The following is a 22,193-nucleotide window of genomic DNA, read 5'->3' as shown; positions in this document are numbered from 1 at the left end:
GGAAGAATCTAAACTGTAGAAACATTTTCTAGTAGATATAATGACATACAGTGCATGCATAAATGGGAAAAGGCAAAACATAATTGTACACAATACCTTTGCACTGAGAACAAGCTACCATTAGGTATAATATAAATGATATAAATTTTATAAATTCAATTCCTGATTTATAAAGATTATTATATGTTTGTCTGTTATTCTTGTTTGTTTCAGGATTAAGTGGTATATGAAAATAAGGAAAAAAACACATCAATAATTATGCTTACCTTATTCCCTTTTTTAGCCACTGTTCCTAGCTATTCTAATTAGTTAGAATCTGCAATGAAATATTCCAGGAAATTAAAACATATTAAAAACGCAGAAGTAAAAATGTCTTTAAAGACAATAAAGTCAATATTCCTTCTCACCATCAAATCCAGGGTATATACTGAGGTAATATTAAACTAATCTACTTCAGAAGCTCAGCATCTACCTGACTTAATGGGAACTTCTCAGCAAAGTAGATTTAAAGAAATAAAAGAAAATTTAGATTAATTTGAACAATGTAGTCCCTTTTCTGACAAGTTTCTCAGAGGTTTTAAACACATTTTGCTAGTTATTTCCTAATTAATTTTCCAACATTTTTACCTAGCAGTACCCGTAACTACAATTTGGCTTTGCTGCAACATGTTTTTTCCACTGATATTCTAGTTTAAAACCTGAAGTGAATAGCTAATGTAGACTAGTTTAGCCCTGTATAATACTCTGACTGCACTGTATTTCAAGGGAGTTTGCTCTTGACAAGTCTTAAAGTAGTATGTCAAGACACACAAATAGTGAAAATACCTGTTAGACCTCATTAGCTGGAAGTAAACGGGACACTATTTGAAACCATACTTACCAAGTCTAGAGGTTCTCTTAATTTAATTATTTTAAAATAAGAAGGTCATCCAGCCTAGAATAATCTCCATGGATATTCAGTTTACACATCAGAGACAGAGAGGTATCAGCATTTTCTTATTAAAAGGTCTGAGTCTGCCTACTTCTTCATTTCCTTAACACATATCTCAACCAAGAGAAACAGCATTAAGATCAAAAAGAAATCTTTTATAAGCAGAATCATATGTACAAAATTAAACAAATACAATCAAACATTTACTAGGAAAAAAAATTTATTAATTCATTAATTCACAACACAATAAATATTGGGATCATACATATGAGGGACCCAGCAGTGCTCAGACTTGTTTGCACCATGGTGTGGTTTGACAAAGAAGCCTTCATCAGCTGGCATCCTGAGAAGAAGAAGCAGCCTGACTAATTTTTTTTTTTTTTTTTTTTTTACATTTTCACATATAATCAGTAATCTGCAGTGTACATCAGTCATTTCAGTTGACATCAGTCAGGCTTTTAAAAACAATTCTTAAGGACCATCCCTGGCAAATCCTTCAGGAAAAAAAAGCACAATCACAGGGCTTGTCATTACTCTGTCTTGCTGTTGATTCTGACATTAGGGTTATGTAGGTGTGAATGTATGTTTAGTTTTACTTCAGGGGGGCAACAACATTTTCCACTAAATGACGAACAGAACTAGGCTGTTATTCAAGATACAGGATCAGTTTTCATGCAGTCCACTCAGCAATTCTAAAACCAAGAGAGTTCTATTACTTCTGAGAACGATGCCTTAGTTTCACACTCCATATATACCGAGGAAATGTTTCCTTGAAATCTCTTTACTTGTTGTCCCAAGTAATTATTTTGAACTTATGATGAATGAAATTAACTCATCTTTCCATTGACTTGTCTGTAGGGGCAGACAACTCAGTCCACTGGATGCACTGGTGGGGCAGAGAAGCAACTTTCACATGGCTAAACACCAGTGTTTTCATTTATGGGTACAAAAGAACTGTAATAGGTAATCACTAGAAAAAAAAAAAATCTTGCATGCATACACATTATGGTTTAGTCACAGGTAGGATATTCCTCACAACAAAATCTCTATAGACTGAGATGCTCAGTATCACAATGTTTTGAAATATTAAATTTAAACATTTTAAACAAACCCTAATTTACTACAAACATTTTTTTTTTTTTTGCAAACAGTGGGAAAAATCTAGTATGGCTGTATCATACTCTGAGATCTTTATTAAAGGAAACAGGAACTTCTGAATGTGCAAATGTGCACACATTTATACATAGATACAAACGTTTCATCATTTCTTCTAAAGGTAGTTGTAATATTCAGGCAGTGTTTCAACTACACTTCCACTCACAGTATTTCTTTTCAACTACAAACTTATGGATGACTTCTTAGATGAAAAATTGCAACAACAGATCTGAAAGGGAATGCCACTTGCAGTCAAACTGTATTACTCCTTCCTCTTTCACAGATTAGAAATATGGACCAAAAAATTGGGAAACTGTAAAACAAAACATTTAATATTTCTTTTGTTGTTGTTAAAAGTCAGAATAATCTTTGAAAATGGAGTATTCTAGTATCAACGAGAGTGTGATAAATGCTATTGTGTCATATTTTAGAGTGAATTTCTTTTTTCTAATAGTTAGTCTGACAGGTACAATTCTCATGGTAAAAGACTTCACAGTTGAAATAAACTGCTTGTCTGTGTTGCATGCTGCAGCAGTTAAATAGCAATCAAATGAAAAATAGCAAAGGTATACACGATCATCAGACTATTCTTCCAAACTGTGCAACAAGCAGAAGGACAGCTATGAAAATATGAAATTACACACACAAAAACCTGATATAAATTAACTGCAAAAAGGATACATTTTGTTTCACCTCAGACTGATCCCTTCTTTTCCTACATGCACTATTGTACTGTAAAGGGTGCAAGAAACTATGCATATCAAAACGTTGGCAACTGCAACTTGGATTGAAATTCAGTGCAGTTTGTTTTGTGTTTGCCTTTGTCAGGCTACCTATTTAACAGGGTTCTGCAAAAGAAGCTTCACTATCAGATTTGTTTCTTTATTGCCACAAATTAGCCAGCATCTCCCCCTTCTGGATAGCAGGAAAATAAGCAGAAATTTGGAACAGATTAATGCTTTTTTACCCTGGCCGATACTCAAAAAAAAAAAAAAAAAAGTTTGCAGATAATTATTTTCTATCTTTGTTCTGAGCAGGACCATTTCTTTTCTAGATCACTGTTTAATATAGTTCCCTTCATTAACATGTTTTATTAAAGCCAGACCTAAATCCATTCAGATGTAATATCCAGCTCGTCAGTGAGAAAATCTTAAAAACAAACCAACAGAATGTATTACTGTGTCAGCCAGATTTCTGCATTCTATAAAACAGAAAATGCTTCATGAGTTGAATTATTAGTGGTTTTGATTCTACTTGTCAGCATTGTTTAATATATGGTGTTCAAGCAGTAATTTGTGAGATATGTCAATTTAATTTGAACTGAACTGCATTAGAAATTTCAAAAATAGGCAGAGAACTCACTATAAAATTCAACTCTTTCTTTAGCACCTCTGAGCTCATTCATTCTCAGCCAACACCATAATGTTATGACCAGGCTGCCACTGATTAATCCATTGGGATTCATCCAGTAGCAGAACAGCTTTGGTGATAAGTGATTTTCTATTAAATTCCTGTGCATACTACATTATAAAGAAAAAAACCCCAAGCATGGCTGCTTACCCATTGTTACACACTCTGAGGATTTTCTTTTACTTGTGAGTACAGAATCTCAGTGTTCAAAATTAGGATTGGTAATGACTTGTCCAAGTATTTAAGGAGAAAGAAGGAGAAAGTATCATCACCGAAATTCTAAGGTAGGCCCTGTCTGATTCCTAGCATCTATATGAACATTATGTGAGACAGCTTTGTTGGCAGTCACTCATGCCAACAGAGAAAGTCAAATGAAAACCATTTAATTTTTAGATGGCCTTAGATGTCACTGGCTTCAATTATGTATGTGATTATTCCCCAGCTCACAGCAAAAGAAGAATTACAGACTCTTTGAAAGAGAGATATTTGGTACAGCAGGACTGCATTGGTTTTAGAACTGTGATGGTGCAAGGACAATTTCTTTGTCTGGCTGTAAGAAAAAGTTGTCTACCAGGAGAACAAGAAAGATTCCTGGAACTCAAACCATTAAAATTGTTTCAACTCTAAGTGCCCCTTTTCTTTACAAATATATTTTGTGCTTTTTTTCCTTCTTTCCAGGGATGGTATTTAACCTCAGCAGCCTGTGACTGTTGCATCCAAGCCAGAACGCTTTGTAATGTGCAACTTGGTAATTTCTTCAGCACAGGTAGGGTGAATGCCAACTGTCTTCATTAGCTGAGGATACGTAGCACCACATCTACCAAAAAAAAAAAAAAAAGGACCCACAGAGTCAAACACTCTTCACCTGAAGCAGTTAGAATGTCCTAAAACATCAAAATAATTCTGCTCTTGTCCATTTTATCAGGTAGAGAAGTTGCATTTATTCTTCAGACAATGCTGTCTATTGTTTCTCAGGTACTTACATAACAACATTAAAATGCCCATCTTCACAACATTGTTAGATAGGGAAGAATTGTCATAAGATTTGAGACAGAGAGAATTAAGCAATTTACCCCAAGTCACAACGGAGTCAATGGCAAAACATATGACAAAACCATAGCCTTCAGGTTTTCTTGTACATAGAGGTGTGTTTCACTGACTCTGACTCCAGATGGAAAAACACACACGTACACACAGAGGAAGAAAATTTTAACTAGGACTGCTGAAAAGAATCTGCTGAAGGAGGTAATACCAGAACATTCTTCCATGATCTTAGAGAATCTCTGGTGCTTACAGGGAAATTATCAGTGTTACAAGCAGGAGGAAAAAGTTTCTCATTTGAATAAACAAAACAAAACAAAACAAAAAAATCAACCCTGAGCTAAAATCCCACTTGCTTAATTCCTTTACTTGTCCATTAATATTCTTAGACTTGACGACTTTCCTTTGAGCTGCTATTCCTGGCAGGTCATGCTGTAAGAATAGCTGAAATGGCCCTAAATTTAACAACTGTTTCAAGCCCTCTATGGAATAATGTTCCCTCTCTTTACAAAATACAGGGAAAAGAGACACAGATGTCTTCTAGTATCCCCATCTATATTCAGAAAAGCACTGACAAGCAAAAAATCATTGCTGAGCACAGATGTTACTGGAGTACTAAGTGGGGAGGGAAGATGGAAGATCATCCTTTGGAGAGGCTGAAGTAAGACCTAATATTTGACAAAAGAGAGCAGCAGCTCTTACAGCGGGTGTTCCACACTGAAAGCTCTGGATTTGTGAAATACAATAGAAACCAATACAAGAATCTGACCTGCTGAAAACCTCTTACTGTGGCTGAAGTTTTAATTTCCCTCAGGCAAGGCAGAAAAGCACTCCAGTTTCATGTGCTTCCTTTTCACTGGTTATTTTGGATAAAACTTCAAAACAACGACATCCTAAAAAATGTAGTTCTAGAATCTATACCACTGGCAATTAATGGACTACAAACACATGTTGAAAATGTGTACTGAGGGTACACTGCAATCAGTGATTTCCAAGATATTCTTCACATGATACTTGCAGTCCTGCCTTCTTAATCCTTTCTGCTTTTCATTTATGCTAGTCACTCACAACCATAAGACTAAACTGCAATAAAATGGTGATGATATTTAGGAAAATGAACTAACACCACAATTGGGGGTGATTTCTTGTGTCCCAGCCTACTTTCTTCAAAGAGGAGTTAAAAACTATAATTTAGTAATGTAAATACACGAATCGACATTTCTGAGGATGTGAATCAGCAATAAGAAGGGAAATGAAACAACAAATAAGAAATAATTGTAGCACACAAGAGGCATAGGAGGAAAGAATTCTCCATTTAACCAGAGAAGACCCAGAATCTTTCCTTATTTGTTCAATGGAAGGACTTCTATATTGAACAAAATCTTAAAAAAGATCATATCACAAAGGTTCACCTACTTGGATAAGACTGTTATGGCAATTATCAGATAGCTGGAGACAAAAGTACCTCTCCCTCTCCCATCATCCTACAGAAGTTTCTTTCTTACCTTATCATATTACAGTTAACTTATACCCCAGAAATATAAAAATTCATGCAAATCCTTGCTGAGCTTTTGAGGATCAATGCTGTGCACATTTAAAGTCGAGATTAGGAAAGGAAATGCTTAGCAGGTGTAAAGAAAAAGCACAAATATCCTTTTAAAGAAGTGACTTGCAAAACTATATGGTGATTTCCTATCCTGTGCATAGAATGCAAAAGAAGCTACAGTGAGAAAACTAACAGTAGTAAGTTAATGCACAGTTTTATTTTCTGCTTTAACTGTACCAAGCCAACAATATATTTTCCTCAGTTGTTCCTTAACTATATCCAGTATTCCAGTAACTAAATCCAGTACATCTTAATGAAGAACTGTGGTATTTTTAGTGAAAATATGTGCAATACTACATAAAAGTAACAAAAAGCATAGATTCTTTATAGTGTTGCCAAAACTAGGCAGCTATCTTTTATAATCTTACAATAACTTAAAAAGCAGGCTTTAGAAACTAGAGACATTCTTTTGGACTTACTTGATTCCAAGAGCAAATCCTTGAATAACTTCGCCTGCATTTGGTCCAATGAAATGAAGGCCAAGTATTCGTTGCTCTCTCTCTCGTAAGCACACCACCTGAAAACAATACATTACATAGAGATCTTTTCTTAGAACATTTAAAGATAAGGCATAAAGTTGAATTAAATGAAACTGAAGCGCCCCAAGATCCTAGTTCAGCTGTTTATTCCCAGTGTGCCAAGAATTTACGCACTCGCTTAAGTCTTACTGACTTCAATAAGTCTTATGCTTGTCGTTAAGCACCTTCCTGAATTGAAGCTTTATTAGTGTATTTGTTTCAGACTTCAGGGAGCCACTAACAATGATAATTGGTGGTAAATTTAATACTTCGTTGTTTGTCATGTGTATGAAACCCTCACAATACCTTCCGTTGTCCAGTAACCAGACTAGTGTTATTCTGACACTGAATGGCCACCTTAGCCATTCTCCAAGGCTGTGCAGCTGTTCTCAGTGGTTAATCAACTGTATTTCCAAAGATGACCGCTAGCAATTATAGGATATTTTGTGCCTTTGTGATTCAGTCAGTAAACACTTACAGCAGCATATTTGGTGAGATACATTTACCACATCAGCCACATAACCTAAAAAGGAGTCAAGCCTTGGAAGCAGCTGAAGATGAAGGTGAGTTAATAAGTATGTGGGAGGGCCTGAGTCACTGCACACTTAACTTTTATTAGAGAACTTAGTGAAAAATTTTTAGTTCCTTTAAGGACACCATCTCTATAATTATGAAAAGAAAGTCAGTCCCTGTGTCCTCCCATCAAGAATTAAATCATCACTACTCTAAAGGCTTGGATTCTTTCATTAGGAATCCCAGGAACAGCAGCAATCCTGAGGTGGTACTTTAAATATTGAGGAGTTTTAAAGAAAAAACCCTCTTGCAGTAGAGTTTGAAATTCTCAAGTTTGATGTTTGGTCATGTGTTTTGGGAGTTTACTAAGGGCTATCATAGAATCATAGAACAGTTTGGGCTGGAAGGGACCTTAAAGATCATCTAGTTCCAGCCCCCTGCCACAGGCAGGGACACCTTCCACTAGCCCAGGTTGCCCAAAGCCCCGTCCAGCCTGGCCTGGAACACTGCCAGGGAGGGGGCAGCCACAGCTGCTTTGGGAAACCTGTGCCAGGGCCTCACCACCCTCAGTGTGAAGAACTTCTTCCTCACATCTAATTTAAATCTACCCTTTTTCAGTTTAAAGCCATTACCTTTTGTCCCCTCCCTACACCCCCGATAGAGTCCCTCCCCAGCTTTCCTGTAGCCCCTCTAAGTATTGGGAGGCCGCTTTAAGGTCTCCCCGGAGCCTTCTTTTCTCCAGCTGAACCCCCCAACTCTCTCAGCCTGTCCTCACAGGAGCTGCTCCAGCCCCCTGATCATCTTCATGGCCTCCTCTGGACCCACTCGAGCAGGTCCATGCCCCTCTGATGTTGGGGGCCCCAGAGCTGGACACAGGACTCCACGCGGGGTCTCATGAGAACAGAGTAGAGGGGGAGAATCACCTCCCTCAACCTGCTGGTCACACTGCTCTTGATGCAGCCCAGGACAGGGTTTGCTTTCTGGGCTGCAAGTGCACATTGCCAGGTCATGTTGAGCTTCTCGTCAACCAACACCCCCAAGTCCTCCTCCTCAGGGCTGCTCTCAATCCATTCCCTGGCCAGCCTGTATTTGTGCTTGGGATTGCCCCAACCCATGTGCAGGACCACATAATATTGACTATATTCAATATAATCCAACAACTACTATGTTATTACTACTTCACCCTCAAGTATTTACTTTCATTGACATAATTCAAAGGGAATAGCTGAAAAAAAGTACCATCATCTTAGTTGCACTGATATTTGGGACAGTTAAGGCAAGCTACTAAGGCACTTACACAAATCAGATGTGACAAAAGATAGTTAAAAAAACTGGTTGCAACTGTTGACAATGGGTATTCCTTACATAACACAACAATAACAATGTAATTTGTGATGGACCTACAGAAGTTACTACATTTATTTAAAAAAGATTGTTCCCTGATACTGAGAAAAGAAAGAAAAAGAAAAGCATGTTACATTATACCAGCACTACACTTCACCTTATCTGTGATTTTTTATTATGGGCAAGTGCATCAAAAACCTTTTCAACACTGAAGAAACAGGATTGCTCTAGGAGAAGATACATTTCAAGTCCAACACTTTGGTCTAAACCAGGAGGTTATTGTTTTCATGAGTAAGGCTGAACTCTAGTTGTGTAAGCCTAATGCTTAATTTTTTTGAAGGTAATCTACTTTCCTCAAAAGATGACAACTTAAATATTACATATAACTAGTTAAGATCTTTGCTGGGGGAAGCAGAGATTAATCTCTATAAAATTTTGAATACTTCTTAGGACCTTAAGAGCAGTTCAAAGATGGTATCAATCAGTAAAATGTCAGCTCTGAAAAATGCTAATATCTGTAAAGCAGTTTCAAGATGCAATGGCATATGTAATGAATATTAAACATTTGAAGTTACACTAGAGAAACAGGCTGTCACCAAGAAAATATCTCATCCATCTTGAGAGGTTTTTTTGCCAAACAGTCCTCCTTAAAGCTGGCTATACTGTGTCTCTTGTTTTAAGTTAAAAGTAAGTTAAAAGCTCACAACACTCACTTTCATATAGCATTGGGTTGCATCTCTTTCAGCCACTGTAAACTCTAAAGGTTTATAATACGCATGGTATACCTGGTAGGGAAACCAATAACATTTTGTGTTAGATAGTACTATTACATCAAAAACTGCTATTTAGTATTACAATGACTACATATTTATATTGCTGTGGAAAAAACTGATTTATTTACAACTGGTTCATTATTTTAAAGAAAAGTATGGAAAGAACAGTAACAGATTAACACAAACCTTTCTTAGAGAACCATTAGATTGAAAACACAACTGAAAAAAAATCACAAATAATCATGTTACTCAAACCAGTGTCCCAAATTAAAAATGATAGTTTTGTTCCTTTTTCTCCTAAAAGCTTAATACCTAGCTTACTAAAAATAATGAAATCCAAGCTTTCGATATCTATAATAATGTATACCACAAGACAACCCAAACTGCATTGTTTGCATTCTGAATAGTAAATGCTTATTTTCTCATTAATGATTTTGCCTGGGGCTCCAAGCTAAATCCATCAGCTGAACTTGCTCTCCAATATATACATGACATCAGCATCTTATGACACACACACCCTAACTGTCTGCCTTAATCAGATGAGAACAATTGTTTTACAGTAATTCGTATCATTCTACGTGGCACTAGCATCCAGAAAACCAGATAAGAGTTCTGGGACAGATTTTTGAAGTATAAATTGTATTTCAGAATCATAAAATAAAAAAACTAGTAACTGACTGGACATAAGTATTGAGTTTTGCATTTCCATAGCTTATGAGTCATACGATAACAGTCTTTTTGATGAGTGAATAGAGATAACACAAGCTATCTTTTCAAGTGTGACTTGTTTGTATTTTGTCTTATTATACAGTGATTGTGAATTTCTTCATCACGAGTACCTTAATCTCATTCCTCATATTAGAGGGCTGGTTGTGCAGATATGCCATAACAGATTTCTTCCTCAATATGCAATGCCCAGGCATATTATATCAAGACATTTTAGCCACAATGACACTTAGCAGCTTGTGTGAATATTTCTGGGGACATCCCAAAAATTTAGAGTACAGAACCTGATCAGCAATTGTGAAAATTAAAAGGAACTATACAACCATTATTTAACGATGCTGCACAATATAACTTACTAAAAAGGCAGCTAGCTTAAAGCTGTCACACCCTATCAATACTTTTAAGACCACTAGATAACAGTTTCCATTGTGACCTGCTGCAATAGTTTTAAAGTCCTGAGCTTTTCTGAATACACCAACTCCCTAACTGCAACCAGTCTTTTGGGGACCAAAAATTTTGCCTGATAGAACAGTGAAACTTCTGTCTTTTCATAGTACAACTCTGACACCAACTACAAAATTAGAAGTATTTTCATACCTCAATATTATCTGATCCATAACAGCGCACAGCTGTTTCTTCCGACAGTCCAACACAACCATATTCCAAGGGAGTGAAAACTGTAGTAGGTACCTGCTTGCAAGGAAACAGAAAGTGTTACTGTTGAAGCATATAAAGCAGCTGCATGGCAGATTCAGGGGAGACTTTTGCATGACCAAGAAGTGTAGCTCTGTCACACAAATTTAGAATCATAGAATACCAGGCTGGAAGGGACCTCAGGGATCATCTGGTCCAATCTTTGTTGGAAAAAGCATAGTCTAGACAAGATGGACCAGCACCCTGTCAGATGAATCTTAAAATTGTCTAATGTTGGAAAATCCACCACTTTCCTGGGGAGATTATTCCAATGGCTCATTGCTTGCATTGTGAAGAATTTTCCTCTTGCATCCAATCAGAATCAACCCAAGAGCAACTTGTACCTGTTACCTGGCTGCTGTCAAAGCTAGATTCCAGAAGACAAAATGCAATTCCTTTAAAAATTCTTAAGGAAAAAAAAAAAAAAGCATAAGATTTCTTTTTTATTATTGAAAAAAGAAATAAAACTCACATTGTCATAGTCCATCAATTCTGAAGACTGTCCAAAAAGACGCTGAGCCAGCAGTTTTCCCGCAGCTATTGCTGTGGGTGTTAATTCAGGACGGCCCTAAGAAGAAAGCACAAAGATTTGTTTTAACTAAGAGAGAAATAGCATCCAAGGATTTCTCCTGGGACAATGGTCAGAGGAAGGCCAAATCTTTGGAATTCCAGCCTAGTAGCCAGGGCTCCAAATAGAGAAGGCAGTAATAATTTTTGTCCAAACATGCTTTTAAGTCTCTGAGTTTAATATCTGTCTTAACAGGGAGGAACAAATGCCATGAATGTGTCAAAACCTTCTATCTTACCACGTCACCTCTTCAAAAGCAGAGGATATTCACATGCTAACCATTCACTTTCCCCCTTCTTTTCACAGTAAGTCATCAAGAAACTTTTCAGATGGTCTTTTTAAAGCAGGAAAAGCCTGGTATAAAGCAACAGTGTTTTTATAATATCAGACCTTTTAAAAAAAAGTTGTCTGTCACATTTTTACAGAACACAGGCACAAAGCTTTCTTACTTGTAGGCACTCTTACTGACTTTCTATGTTGGTCCTGGACTGAAGAGGTGGAACACTATTTTGCTAGCACTGCAACCTATATGTTGAGTTGGTCCTAGTCTCAGGCTCTGGTATTAGAAAGGGGCTTCAAAAGGACTGCTGTTAGCAAATGCTAACTTCCTGCAAGTGAGAAGTGGAATGATAGCAGGATATGACCAGGACATGCTCCAGTTCAAGACACGAATCCTGTCTACTTTTTATATCCAAACAGCACTATGCAGTGTGTCAGAACCCTCATTTTGAGTGTTAGTACAATACCACTGGAGCATCAGAACTCCAGTGCTAGTTTTAAGGAAGCCAGAATTTTTTGTAGATTGAAGTAAGGAATTTTCAAAGGCATTTTTTGAAGTCCAAGGAAGAACAGCCCATGTAAGTTAATAAGATCTAACAAACTTCATAAATGTAGTAAAAAGCATTATTTAAGAGTTTATACAAGTCATATCATCAAGGTACTTGTCTGAGATGAGGAAAGAGGTCACAAATCTAGAAGGAATGATGTGGGGACATAAAAAAGCCATAACTGAAAAACACCTCTGTAGGACAACATGGAATACTTTATAAAACATGTGAAGCTTTGATCCATACAGGTCCTATCTAGATACAACAATTGTCACACTCCTGCAAAGCCCCACTTCCAATAAATTATCCCATAAGCCCTCAAAACCAGTCTTCAGTAGAAAATAAAATGAGGATTCCCCACCATACACATTCAAGCTTTTCAAATTGTTTTTTCATTATCCTAAAGTTTTTTAGCATTTACTGGAATTCATTCCTCTTTTCTGTATGTTGCTAGATAGATTCTGTACATGGTATTAGCTACTATTTAATTCAATAGCACATACTGTATCAATTATTTGTATATTAATATGCATTTATGCTTTTATCTGTACTAGTGACCACTTGAGTTAAAACTTCCATTAAAAAAAAACAAACTGCAACAACATTATGTCTAACCTGATAACAGAAACTACAATTCTAATTGTTAATGAAGACTAACGTGTTTTTCTCCACAGCTCATGACAAATTACAAAACTGCAAGTCTATCCCTTTTTTCCCCCTAAGATCCATCAAGTCATGCTTTTTGAAATCCAGCATTTTGACTTTCAAGTCTGTAAATGTCATTTACCAGATGAAATTTGCCATTTGTTTTTTCTTATACACATTTGCCTGAAACATGGCTGCCAATCATTTCTGTAGCAGGAAATACAGATGTTGTTTTGGCATTCCAGAACTGAATAGAAGATTGGAACGAGAGATAAAATTGTGAAAGCACTGCCATGCATTCCATAAAACCCAACTAATTACTAAAACATCCATGCAGATAAAGCCAAATTTCTCATAAACAATGACTTAAAGACTTTCCTCGGTAAATATTTGAAATGAACATTCACTTTGCAGTCATGTGTAGAACTACTCTGCTGATCATTATGGATATGAATTGTTCATAAGAATCCTCCAATGCATTATACATTTAAGAGAGATGGCTCCTAAGAGAGTTTAAAAAGCTTTGAAGTAATATGTATTTGTTCTAACACAACTCTTTCTGGTCTTATTTCTATTCAAAGCAACATACTGTACATTCCACCTTCTCTACACATCTTTGTTATAACACCCTTTGAAATATGACAGATGTATGGTGGCATGACCATATGATAAACCTCCTTCTGAGAACTTCTTTATAGTGTGTGCCATGCTTTTCAACAAGAACACTACTGGACCAAGAATTTTTAGCACAGAGAGTTTATATCAGCACTGAAAAAAATTCAGACTAAAATGCCAGCCTGATCTTCCTCATCCTGATTACAAAAGATGAAAACGCCTAAATGCAATTTCACCTGTCAGCTGAAAATAATATTTTGCCAAAGCTTGAAAAACTTTATTTGAGCGTAGACAAACTCACTGACCTCTGGACGGTTTTTTTCCCCCTTTTCTCCAAATGAACAGCTTGAATAACATTAGGATTCCATTTGCCATACAAGGGTGCAACAAGACACCCATGCACACATAGTTTCCCATTTGTGCCAGCTGTGTATGACTCCAAAATGAAAACAGTCAATCTGAGCATATCAGGAAACTTGCCTTTCCCCTCTCTCAGTCCCCTTCCAGCCAGGGCACTGAATTAAAACAAACAAAAAAAGTAGTTATTGCTATTTGGTAGCAATTTAGTGTCTATTCAGTGTGGTGTAGTAAAGGAAAGAGAAGGAGGGCTTGAGAACTACTTGCAAAGGTATGAGCAATAGCACTTTATGGTAGCAAAGACTCTGACACGGAGAGAGCAGAGCAAAGAGAAATTCTGAGCAGGAACACTGGAGAAAAAAGACCTTATACTTATAAGCAATATTAGGGGTCACTGATGCTCATTCACAAGAAACAAGTCACCCCTTCCTGTGCTCTTTTGGTAGGCCTCACCCAGAAAGTATCACACACCAATTTCTACAGCTTTGTGGTTCTCAGCAGAAGGCACTTGATTCTTCCGTATGTATTCTTTGAGATGTGCACCAACAGAACTTTCTTTTACTGCTGATTCCCATGCCAATGAATTTTATTATCTAAATTCTGCTTTTAAAAAAAAGGACAAAATTAATTTAGTATTCAAATAAAATAAACTTAATTGCTTAACAAGTGGAATTACATGGCTCACATTATACTGGAGTCAGATAAGATAATGGCAATAATTCCTTCTATCTTTAAACTCTAGAAATGCATGAGTACAATACTGTGATTTCTTTAATTCCCAGTATTAAGCCCATATACAGATAAAAGCTTAAGAGAATATCTCTACAGAGCACTGATTTAACTCTGGGTTTTCCCCAGCTGTACACTTGACACAGTATAAAACTGTGTTGCTGTTTTCAATGCCTACATTTAAAAGTGCCTACTGAAAAACTCAAGTTCAAAAATCTGCACTAATGAGGACAAAAGCAGGAAAAGGAAATCCAAGTTTTCACAACAAAATGAAAATGATGAATAAATGAAGACCTGATTTTTTAGATCCAGAGTAGGAAAGAGGAGAGCATCCTGCCTTCTCCTGCCTTATATTTCTTACTTAACTAAATCCTCAAAGGGCAGAAGACAAAAAGCACCCAAAAGGAAATTACTTGCCCAAAATAACACTGCAGATTGGCAGCAAAATGAGCAATAGAATCTAAGACCTTGCCATCATTGCCTCTAACAAATGCTTCTTGGATGAAATTAAAAAGAAAAGTTTGGAAACCAGGAGGTCCAATCAAGGCATAATCATGGACAAGCAGGTGTAGGAGGTCATTGTGAGCAGACAGAGGACTTAATGAAATATCTCAGAGCAAGAAGTGACAAGTACAGAGTCTTGTACATACAGGAACCTGTATGTGAAGCGAGAAGAAAGGAGAGGAACTATACATAATCCCCAAACTCTGAGTGACTGGACAGGACAGAGAAGCTGTGGAGAGTAATAAAAATTAAAAAAAAAAAAAAGAAAAAAAAAGAAATAGCTGAGCAAGAAAGAGTTCTAACACAGTTTAAAAGGAAATGGCAAGTCATTCACATGAAGATGGAGACAGACAGGAAGAAACACATGTCTACATAGAGGTCAGGAATGGTCATTAGATTTATGAGATTTAAGTGTCTCTGGCAGTTCCAGAGTCCAGTCAGAAACTTGCAAGGCTATTCCCAAGATATTCTGTAACCTGCTACATCTCTTCAAAAACTCAGAGCACCTGTAGAGTTTATAAATTTGAGAGACCTTTAAAAGATGGCAGAATGAGAAATCTTTTAAAGGTCTCTCAAATTATACTATATATGGTGTTTGGATGTTGCTACAGATTTACCGGACTTTTAAAAAAAGATGCCTTCACTATATCAAAAAAATCTTTATAGAAAGGCACATGCTCATTTCCATTAAGTTCAACAACCGGTGAGAGAATTCTGTATCTTGCAATGCTCAGCCTCTATATTCTTCAGGAACAGCAGGCAGCTGATGAAAACATGTTCCTCTAACTGTACAGTTCAGAATCCAGACAAACATTTTTTTTTTTAGAAAGACAACATATGTGAAGATGCCCAGTTCTCAGCAGATACTCTGAGTTCTTCAGTAAACTGAAAATTGAGAGACTGGAAGTATTTTCGTGCACTTTGATCAGGATAAGACATGCTTGTCATAGATAACTGTAGATTATCAATAGCACTAGATTAAGGCCACAGAATTGTTTTTGCATCTATAATAACTAAATTATTTTGCTTAAATTACAACATCCCCTCTTTTAAAAAAAAACCAACACACAACAAAAACCCCAAACCTACACCTCATGCTTACCTGGCGTAACCATCCACAAATCATGAACACAAGTCAAATTACTTTTTCTTTTCACAAATCATGAACACAAGTCAAATTACTTTTTCTTATTCTAGAGGAAAAAACTTTTCTCAGAAGCATTTTGTGTTGGGAAGCAGAAATGCTGTCCTGTGACTAGTCTCAATTAAATCCCAAAATGCTAAAAATGGAATTACAGAACTTGTCACAGTCATTCACAGTAAGTGTATTTAACTCCTGAAGGCAAGAACTGCTTTCACTCAGCATTCAGAGGCAGCATGAAGTCGTATGTCTGAAGTGATAAAAACATTATTAGAAAGATAACTGAAGTGATAAAGACATTATTATTAGCCTCTGACCAATGATGCATTCCCTGATAAACATCAGTAATAATCTCTAATGTTGAGACACTTCACAAGATCCATGTAGAGGAAATCACTGACCCAGGTGGCTGTCATAAACACTACAGCTCTGCAAAATGAAAAAGAGCAAAACACCAAGATATATGCTAGAGCATGACGACATCTGGGGACTAGTTATTAGTCAGGAACAAAGTTGGCTTCCTGTTATTGTAAAATAGTTTATGTAGACTCAGTACCTCTGTTATGTCTCCAATTGCATAAATGTGAGGAACAGAAGTAGCTTCACTGGCATCAACGATGATCTTTCCAGTTTCAGAATTAGTTTTCACTCCAACTGTCTCCAAATTGAGAGTTTCAGTGTCAGGGGCTCGGCCTTAAGGAGAAAAAAAAATTAAATTAAAACTATTGGAAAACTTTAATGATGTTAATCTAAAAAGCTGGAATCCTCCACTGTAGGTTTCTAAGAACTTTGTGTTATTTGATAGTCCAAATAGAAACCTGACAAAACTCATCTCTTACTGAAAAAGTTGTAAGGATAGAAAGTATGGATATGAATTTCTTTGTGAAAGAAGCTGTATTACTATTGCCTTTTCTCAGACTATTTCAGAAAAAGTTATTCTTTAAAAATGTGCAGGACAACATCCACTGCAAAAAGTGCAAAACCTGCATGATTTAATATATATTGCATATTCTAAATGCAATTTCCTAATGTATCATGAATATGCATATAATAACTAAGCAACTTCGACACTGACAATTTCTAATAAACATTAATCAAATGGCACTCAATACTAACAAGCAGCCTGTTGTGCACACTCGTGGATAAAAATTATTAATAATGCTGTTGAACATTAAACATTCCTGAAGTCCTCTTTTCTTGTTATCTGATACACTTACCTTGAAGCTTTTTTAGTTCCCTCAGCATGGATGAAAAAGTTTACCAACTTTGCTTTAAAGTCCTTAATGCTGAGTTATTTAGCTCAAACTCTGTATCTGAGCTATTTCTGTAGAGTTTAGAAACACTATTTTAAATGGATTTAAAAACAAATGAGGCAAATTCTATCAAGACTAGATTTTATTAGTTTCCTCTTCCAATGATTTTAAATTATCTCATCTTTAAACAAATATTTTTGAAGTGTTTTCTGCATAGAGTTACCACTTAGACCACCGAAGTCTTGATGACATTACACTGAGCTTTGCATAGAGCATCTAACAAAGCAATTCCTGACCCAGAAATTGCAATCTTAAATCCAAACCGATTTTTCAAATGTATCTGAAGGCTAATAAGCATAGCAGAATTATCAGATACTCCCAAAATTGGTAGGGATACACAGGATCACCTGGAAAAGATCACCTGAATATATCCAAATGAAGTAAATTTTATGCCACTGCATCCATTTCTGGAGGCTATAAATGAATATTAATTTATCTACATCTGCATATATAGGCCTCCTTTACATGTGAGTCATGATTTTGTGTTTGATGTTAATACAGAGGTACAGCAAAGCAAACCAAAAAGGGAAATGTGTTTTCATTATAAAAACAAGCTCTTTGATGTTAATGTAGGAAATTATTAAACAAAAGGAAAACCTGGCTTGTCAATACAGACCTAATTATATGTAAACATATGATTCACTGCTTTATACATCTGCCATATAGCCAGGCCCCCCAAACAATGTCACATCTGAATGCCTCTGTAAAGACTTCTGTGTATTAATTTCATCTGGTGAAACCAACACTTCCTCTGGGAGTACTGACTGAAGCTGTCGGCACTTGGCTATCTGTCTGTCTTCCCTTCTGTTGTCCCCATGGGATGTTGATCTGCTGTTCCTTCTCTGCCCCCTGCTCCCCAGTTCTGATGCTATCAGGCAACAAAAATAATAAACCTCCAGGACCTTATCTTGGCTCGGATGTGAAACAACTTCCTACCGTTGTATTTCTTTGTGTATTGAGAGTAAAGCCTGGATATTCTGCAAATGGACAACTAATGGGGTTTTCTAGTTTCCCCTTTTTCCTGCCAGGCAGAGCCAAGAGAAAGCTTAGCACGCAATGGCAGGCACTGAGAGAGGAAAAAAAGAAAAACTGTCAATAGAGTCATTTAAAGACCTGTGACAACAACAGCTGAGTTTATCAAATCTGCAGGATAACACTTAACCTTTCGATTCCAGTCTATTTAAACATGTGTACAGCTTGGTATTAATAGCTAAGAGTTATAAAAAATGTCTCGCTACTCATAGTGAAATTTCTCTCTCAACTTTGCTGCCTAAATATTATTTCTGAAAGCAAAAACAAAACTTTAAAAAACTGAACTGAAGCTTTATTGGCCTTTAGCCCCATGCTGGCTCACCTCCATAAGCCAGTATTACACTTACTGATCTTGCTTCTTCTCAAATACAGTAGCTTAGGTTCATGATTATCTAATGTGTGTTGGTATGTTTTAATGTCAAATTCAGGAAATTCTGGTATTTCCCAACATTCATTTACGTGTATTATAGAAGCAGCTCTCACCTTTTCTCAGTAGTATTGGATCAGAAGGACATTTGTTTCATACCCACAACTCTAAGTTTTTTACATTTATAGTTTCAAGAAAGCATGAGTTTACAGCTTATTTCTAAAATCCAGAGGGCAATACAAAACTGTATGAAATCCTATGAGGCACACAACACAGTGATGGCCTCCCTCCCCCTAAAGCTAAAGCCAGCATGTGTGCTTTTAGTTTGAGGTTGTCCACTGCCCTGAAACTGCCACAGAACAAGGAGTGTATGATTGTACAAGACAGAAGACTAGATTTATATTTTATTCAAACCAGCAAGATATTATGCCAGACATCTAAAAGAAAGATGACAATTCAAATCTGATCCTTAAAAAGGTTACGTGCACTTTTAATACTACATCATAATCTCATCATTATTAGACCCATATAATAACCACGTGGCTGTGAAAACTATACAGATCCCTGCTTTCAGGGCCTGTCCCCGTTCACTTTTAACTTCAAAAGAAAACCCAATTTTTCGTTAAACCTAACAACATGGCTTCATAAGGGGATTGCTAGCCAGCTTAGCTACTGAGAGTGACAAGAGACTGGTTAAAGCACCCATCTTGAATAGGTACTAGGCTGGTTATATTGTGATGTGGTATTTCTGTCCCATCATCTGCTGAGGGGCTCTGGTAACCACACTTGTGCACAGAATAAGGTGAAGGCACTATCAGGCTGCTGTGACCTCCAGGTGTAGGACCTCCAACAGTGGACACTGAAGCAGCTAAACTGAGAAGATAGCACAGGAATAGGCAGAGTCAAGTAAGTGGCAGCAGTAAATGAGTGATAGCATACTCTTGCATACAGTAAGATTTCCCAGGGTGATAAAGGTGCAGCTGAAAGCAGAATTTTATAATGGGTCTGCTGCAGCTTCTTAATCACAGAAGCTGGAATGTCTGTTTGCTGCCCAGCATTTGAAAAATCCAAACTAGAGCCAACCAAGCATTTTATTATCAGGCATGATATTGCTGACAGCCACTGTGAAGACATTGCAGGTGACAGGATGGTTCTTCTAGCACAAAACTTAAGCCCAATAGTCTTCTCCATTTCTTCCCAATACATGGGCATTTTAACACATCACTTCAGAACTTTACCCAATCCAACCTCAGTTTGACCTTCATCAAAATCTCACCTGTGTTTCCAGTCTTGGTACTCTATCTCATCTTGTTCTGGGTGCCTGACACGCTCCCCAAATTAGTTTCAAGACCACTACTCTTTCCTCCTTCAAATCCCTCCTCAAAACCCACAAAGGTGTTCACTAACACATAGCCAGCTGTTAATGACTAATAAAGACCAACTCAGTGTAACTAACATTCAGATTACAAGAAAATACAGACTATCATAAGATTAACTAAGGTGAAAAAAAGTTCAGAACCTTTGCCACGTTGAGAGCAGCATGCACCAAGGATGTTTCTGAACATTTCATTCATTACTGAAACTTTCAGCATGCGTGCCACAATTTGAAAAAAACCCGAGTTTTAGTCAGTGCTAGGGCAGTAACTGGTTCCTTGCCAAGTCTGCTGAACTGTACTATCTCTTGTAGCATTGGCTAGTAATATGTATTACACAACGGAACCATCTTGGCAGAAAGCTTGTGACAGCCATGGTGCAATGAGTAAACACCTGGCCATCACCATCCACCGTACATCTACAGTTCCTTGCAACTGGAGACACGTCGTTTTGTCCTACCCAAACAACAACAAAAAGCAGCAACTCCAAGTGACATGCAACCAAATGAAAACCTTACAGCAGGAGACAGACTTCTAACAATTCTATACATTTTGTTCTGAAGGTTCTGTACAAGGTAAAGCGGGCTGGAAACATTTTCTGAGAGGAAAGCTACAGTTCACCTTTACATTAATTCACCCACACTAAGCTTGCTTTAACCAAAGGTTTTGCACACCCTTAAAGGATGGCTCTGCAATCTCAAAAACCAGTACCCAACCACCACTCCCAAGTGAGGTCATTGGCTTCACTCTCCTAGACACTTACGGGTGAACAGAACCTGTATTCTGTAGAAAATGTCATAGTAATTATACTGGTTTCATGAAATTTGGAACATTTTCCACAATTTTAAAATGTATTTATACCACCATTCAGGTAAAGGCTAGCCATCACCTATCAACTCAAATAGCACCTTAATGCTGAAATCGTTCTGAACCCAAAACATTCTCTCACACGCAGATTAAAGCATCTAACTTTTCCTCAACATGAGGAAGTGATTTTTGTAGTTACAAGCTGGTAAAATAAGTAGCATAAAGAGTTACACTCAAAGTTTATGGGTGGGTTAAACAAAAGAAGGAAAAAGTACCATCTAAGTGCCCTTCAATGCAAACAAATTACTAGCACATTAAAAACAGTCCTGTTGAATAAAGTCTGACAATGCCATTAAAACTAGATATTGGGGAAAAACCTAAAAGCACTGGCTGATGTAATGGGAATGACAATTTTCATTAGGACTGCAGAAACCACACCTTACCAAGACAGTAATGAATTAAAATTAATGAGAAAGAGACATGGGAAGTTCAGAACAAAGACCCAGAGCCTCAGCAAACCACATTACTTCAGCACTAACAGTTGTCCAAAATCAACCAAGGTGCATTATTTTTCACTGAATAGTTCAAAGGTTAAAAACTCGATGGCAAGATTTTGTTTGCAAAGACAAATCTAAAGCCCATCCCATTTTCTACAGGGACTGGCAGAGATATGCTCGCAGGAGATGACAGCAATATTTTACCATATGGGACTTTTCAAAGAAAATCTCCAAACAAAATTTCTGCTTTCTTAGTTAATCCAAACTGATTTGGTTGTGAAACTTGCAGAAAACTACTATTAAAAAAATGTTATGTACTTAACCCTTTATTGATATTGAACAGTGAGGATCTTACTTTACTACACCAAAAATAAATCTGCCGAGCATCCTGTCTGACACAAAGGACAATATGCTTGATAGAACATGATGTGCATCACCTGATACCTCTTCAGTTTTACATTGAACTAAAGTTATAATTCATTTTTATAGCCAAGATGATATTATTTCAAAGACACACTGGCTTTCCTCTAAGCTTATAAATGCAAAGAAACTTGAAAATAGTTGTTCCACTGTTCTCATTAGGGAGAAAACTCTTTTTGTGAAGCTAAATTTAAAATCTGCTGCTGGTCATAGCTCTTTCTGTTAACAGTTTACTAGCACACCACTTTCTCTGTCAAACTAATTCTAGGATAATTTGTAAACACAACT

General features: G+C 36.8%; 1 protein-coding gene across 2 annotated transcripts in view; it reads right to left on the bottom strand.

The window, feature by feature from the left end:
- Window positions 1–1,139: 1,139 nt before the first annotated feature.
- The window catches only part of TXNRD2 (thioredoxin reductase 2), a 37,870-nt gene continuing 16,816 nt past the window's right edge, over window positions 1,140–22,193 (bottom strand). For both annotated transcript variants that reach the window (XM_074921600.1, XM_074921601.1), the window contains 6 exons: window positions 16,653–16,789; window positions 11,183–11,278; window positions 10,615–10,707; window positions 9,232–9,303; window positions 6,563–6,660; window positions 1,140–4,313 (listed from right to left, as the gene is read on the bottom strand). In XM_074921600.1, the coding sequence (XP_074777701.1) occupies window positions 4,190–4,313; window positions 6,563–6,660; window positions 9,232–9,303; window positions 10,615–10,707; window positions 11,183–11,278; window positions 16,653–16,789 (620 nt within the window). In that variant the 3' untranslated portion in view covers window positions 1,140–4,189. The remainder of the gene's footprint in view (window positions 4,314–6,562; window positions 6,661–9,231; window positions 9,304–10,614; window positions 10,708–11,182; window positions 11,279–16,652; window positions 16,790–22,193) is intronic.

The sequence above is a fragment of the Athene noctua genome, chromosome 17 (genome assembly GCF_965140245.1).
Source record: "Athene noctua chromosome 17, bAthNoc1.hap1.1, whole genome shotgun sequence".
Taxonomy (NCBI): Eukaryota; Metazoa; Chordata; class Aves; order Strigiformes; family Strigidae; genus Athene; species Athene noctua.
This window is presented reverse-complemented; position numbering and strand designations above follow the sequence as displayed.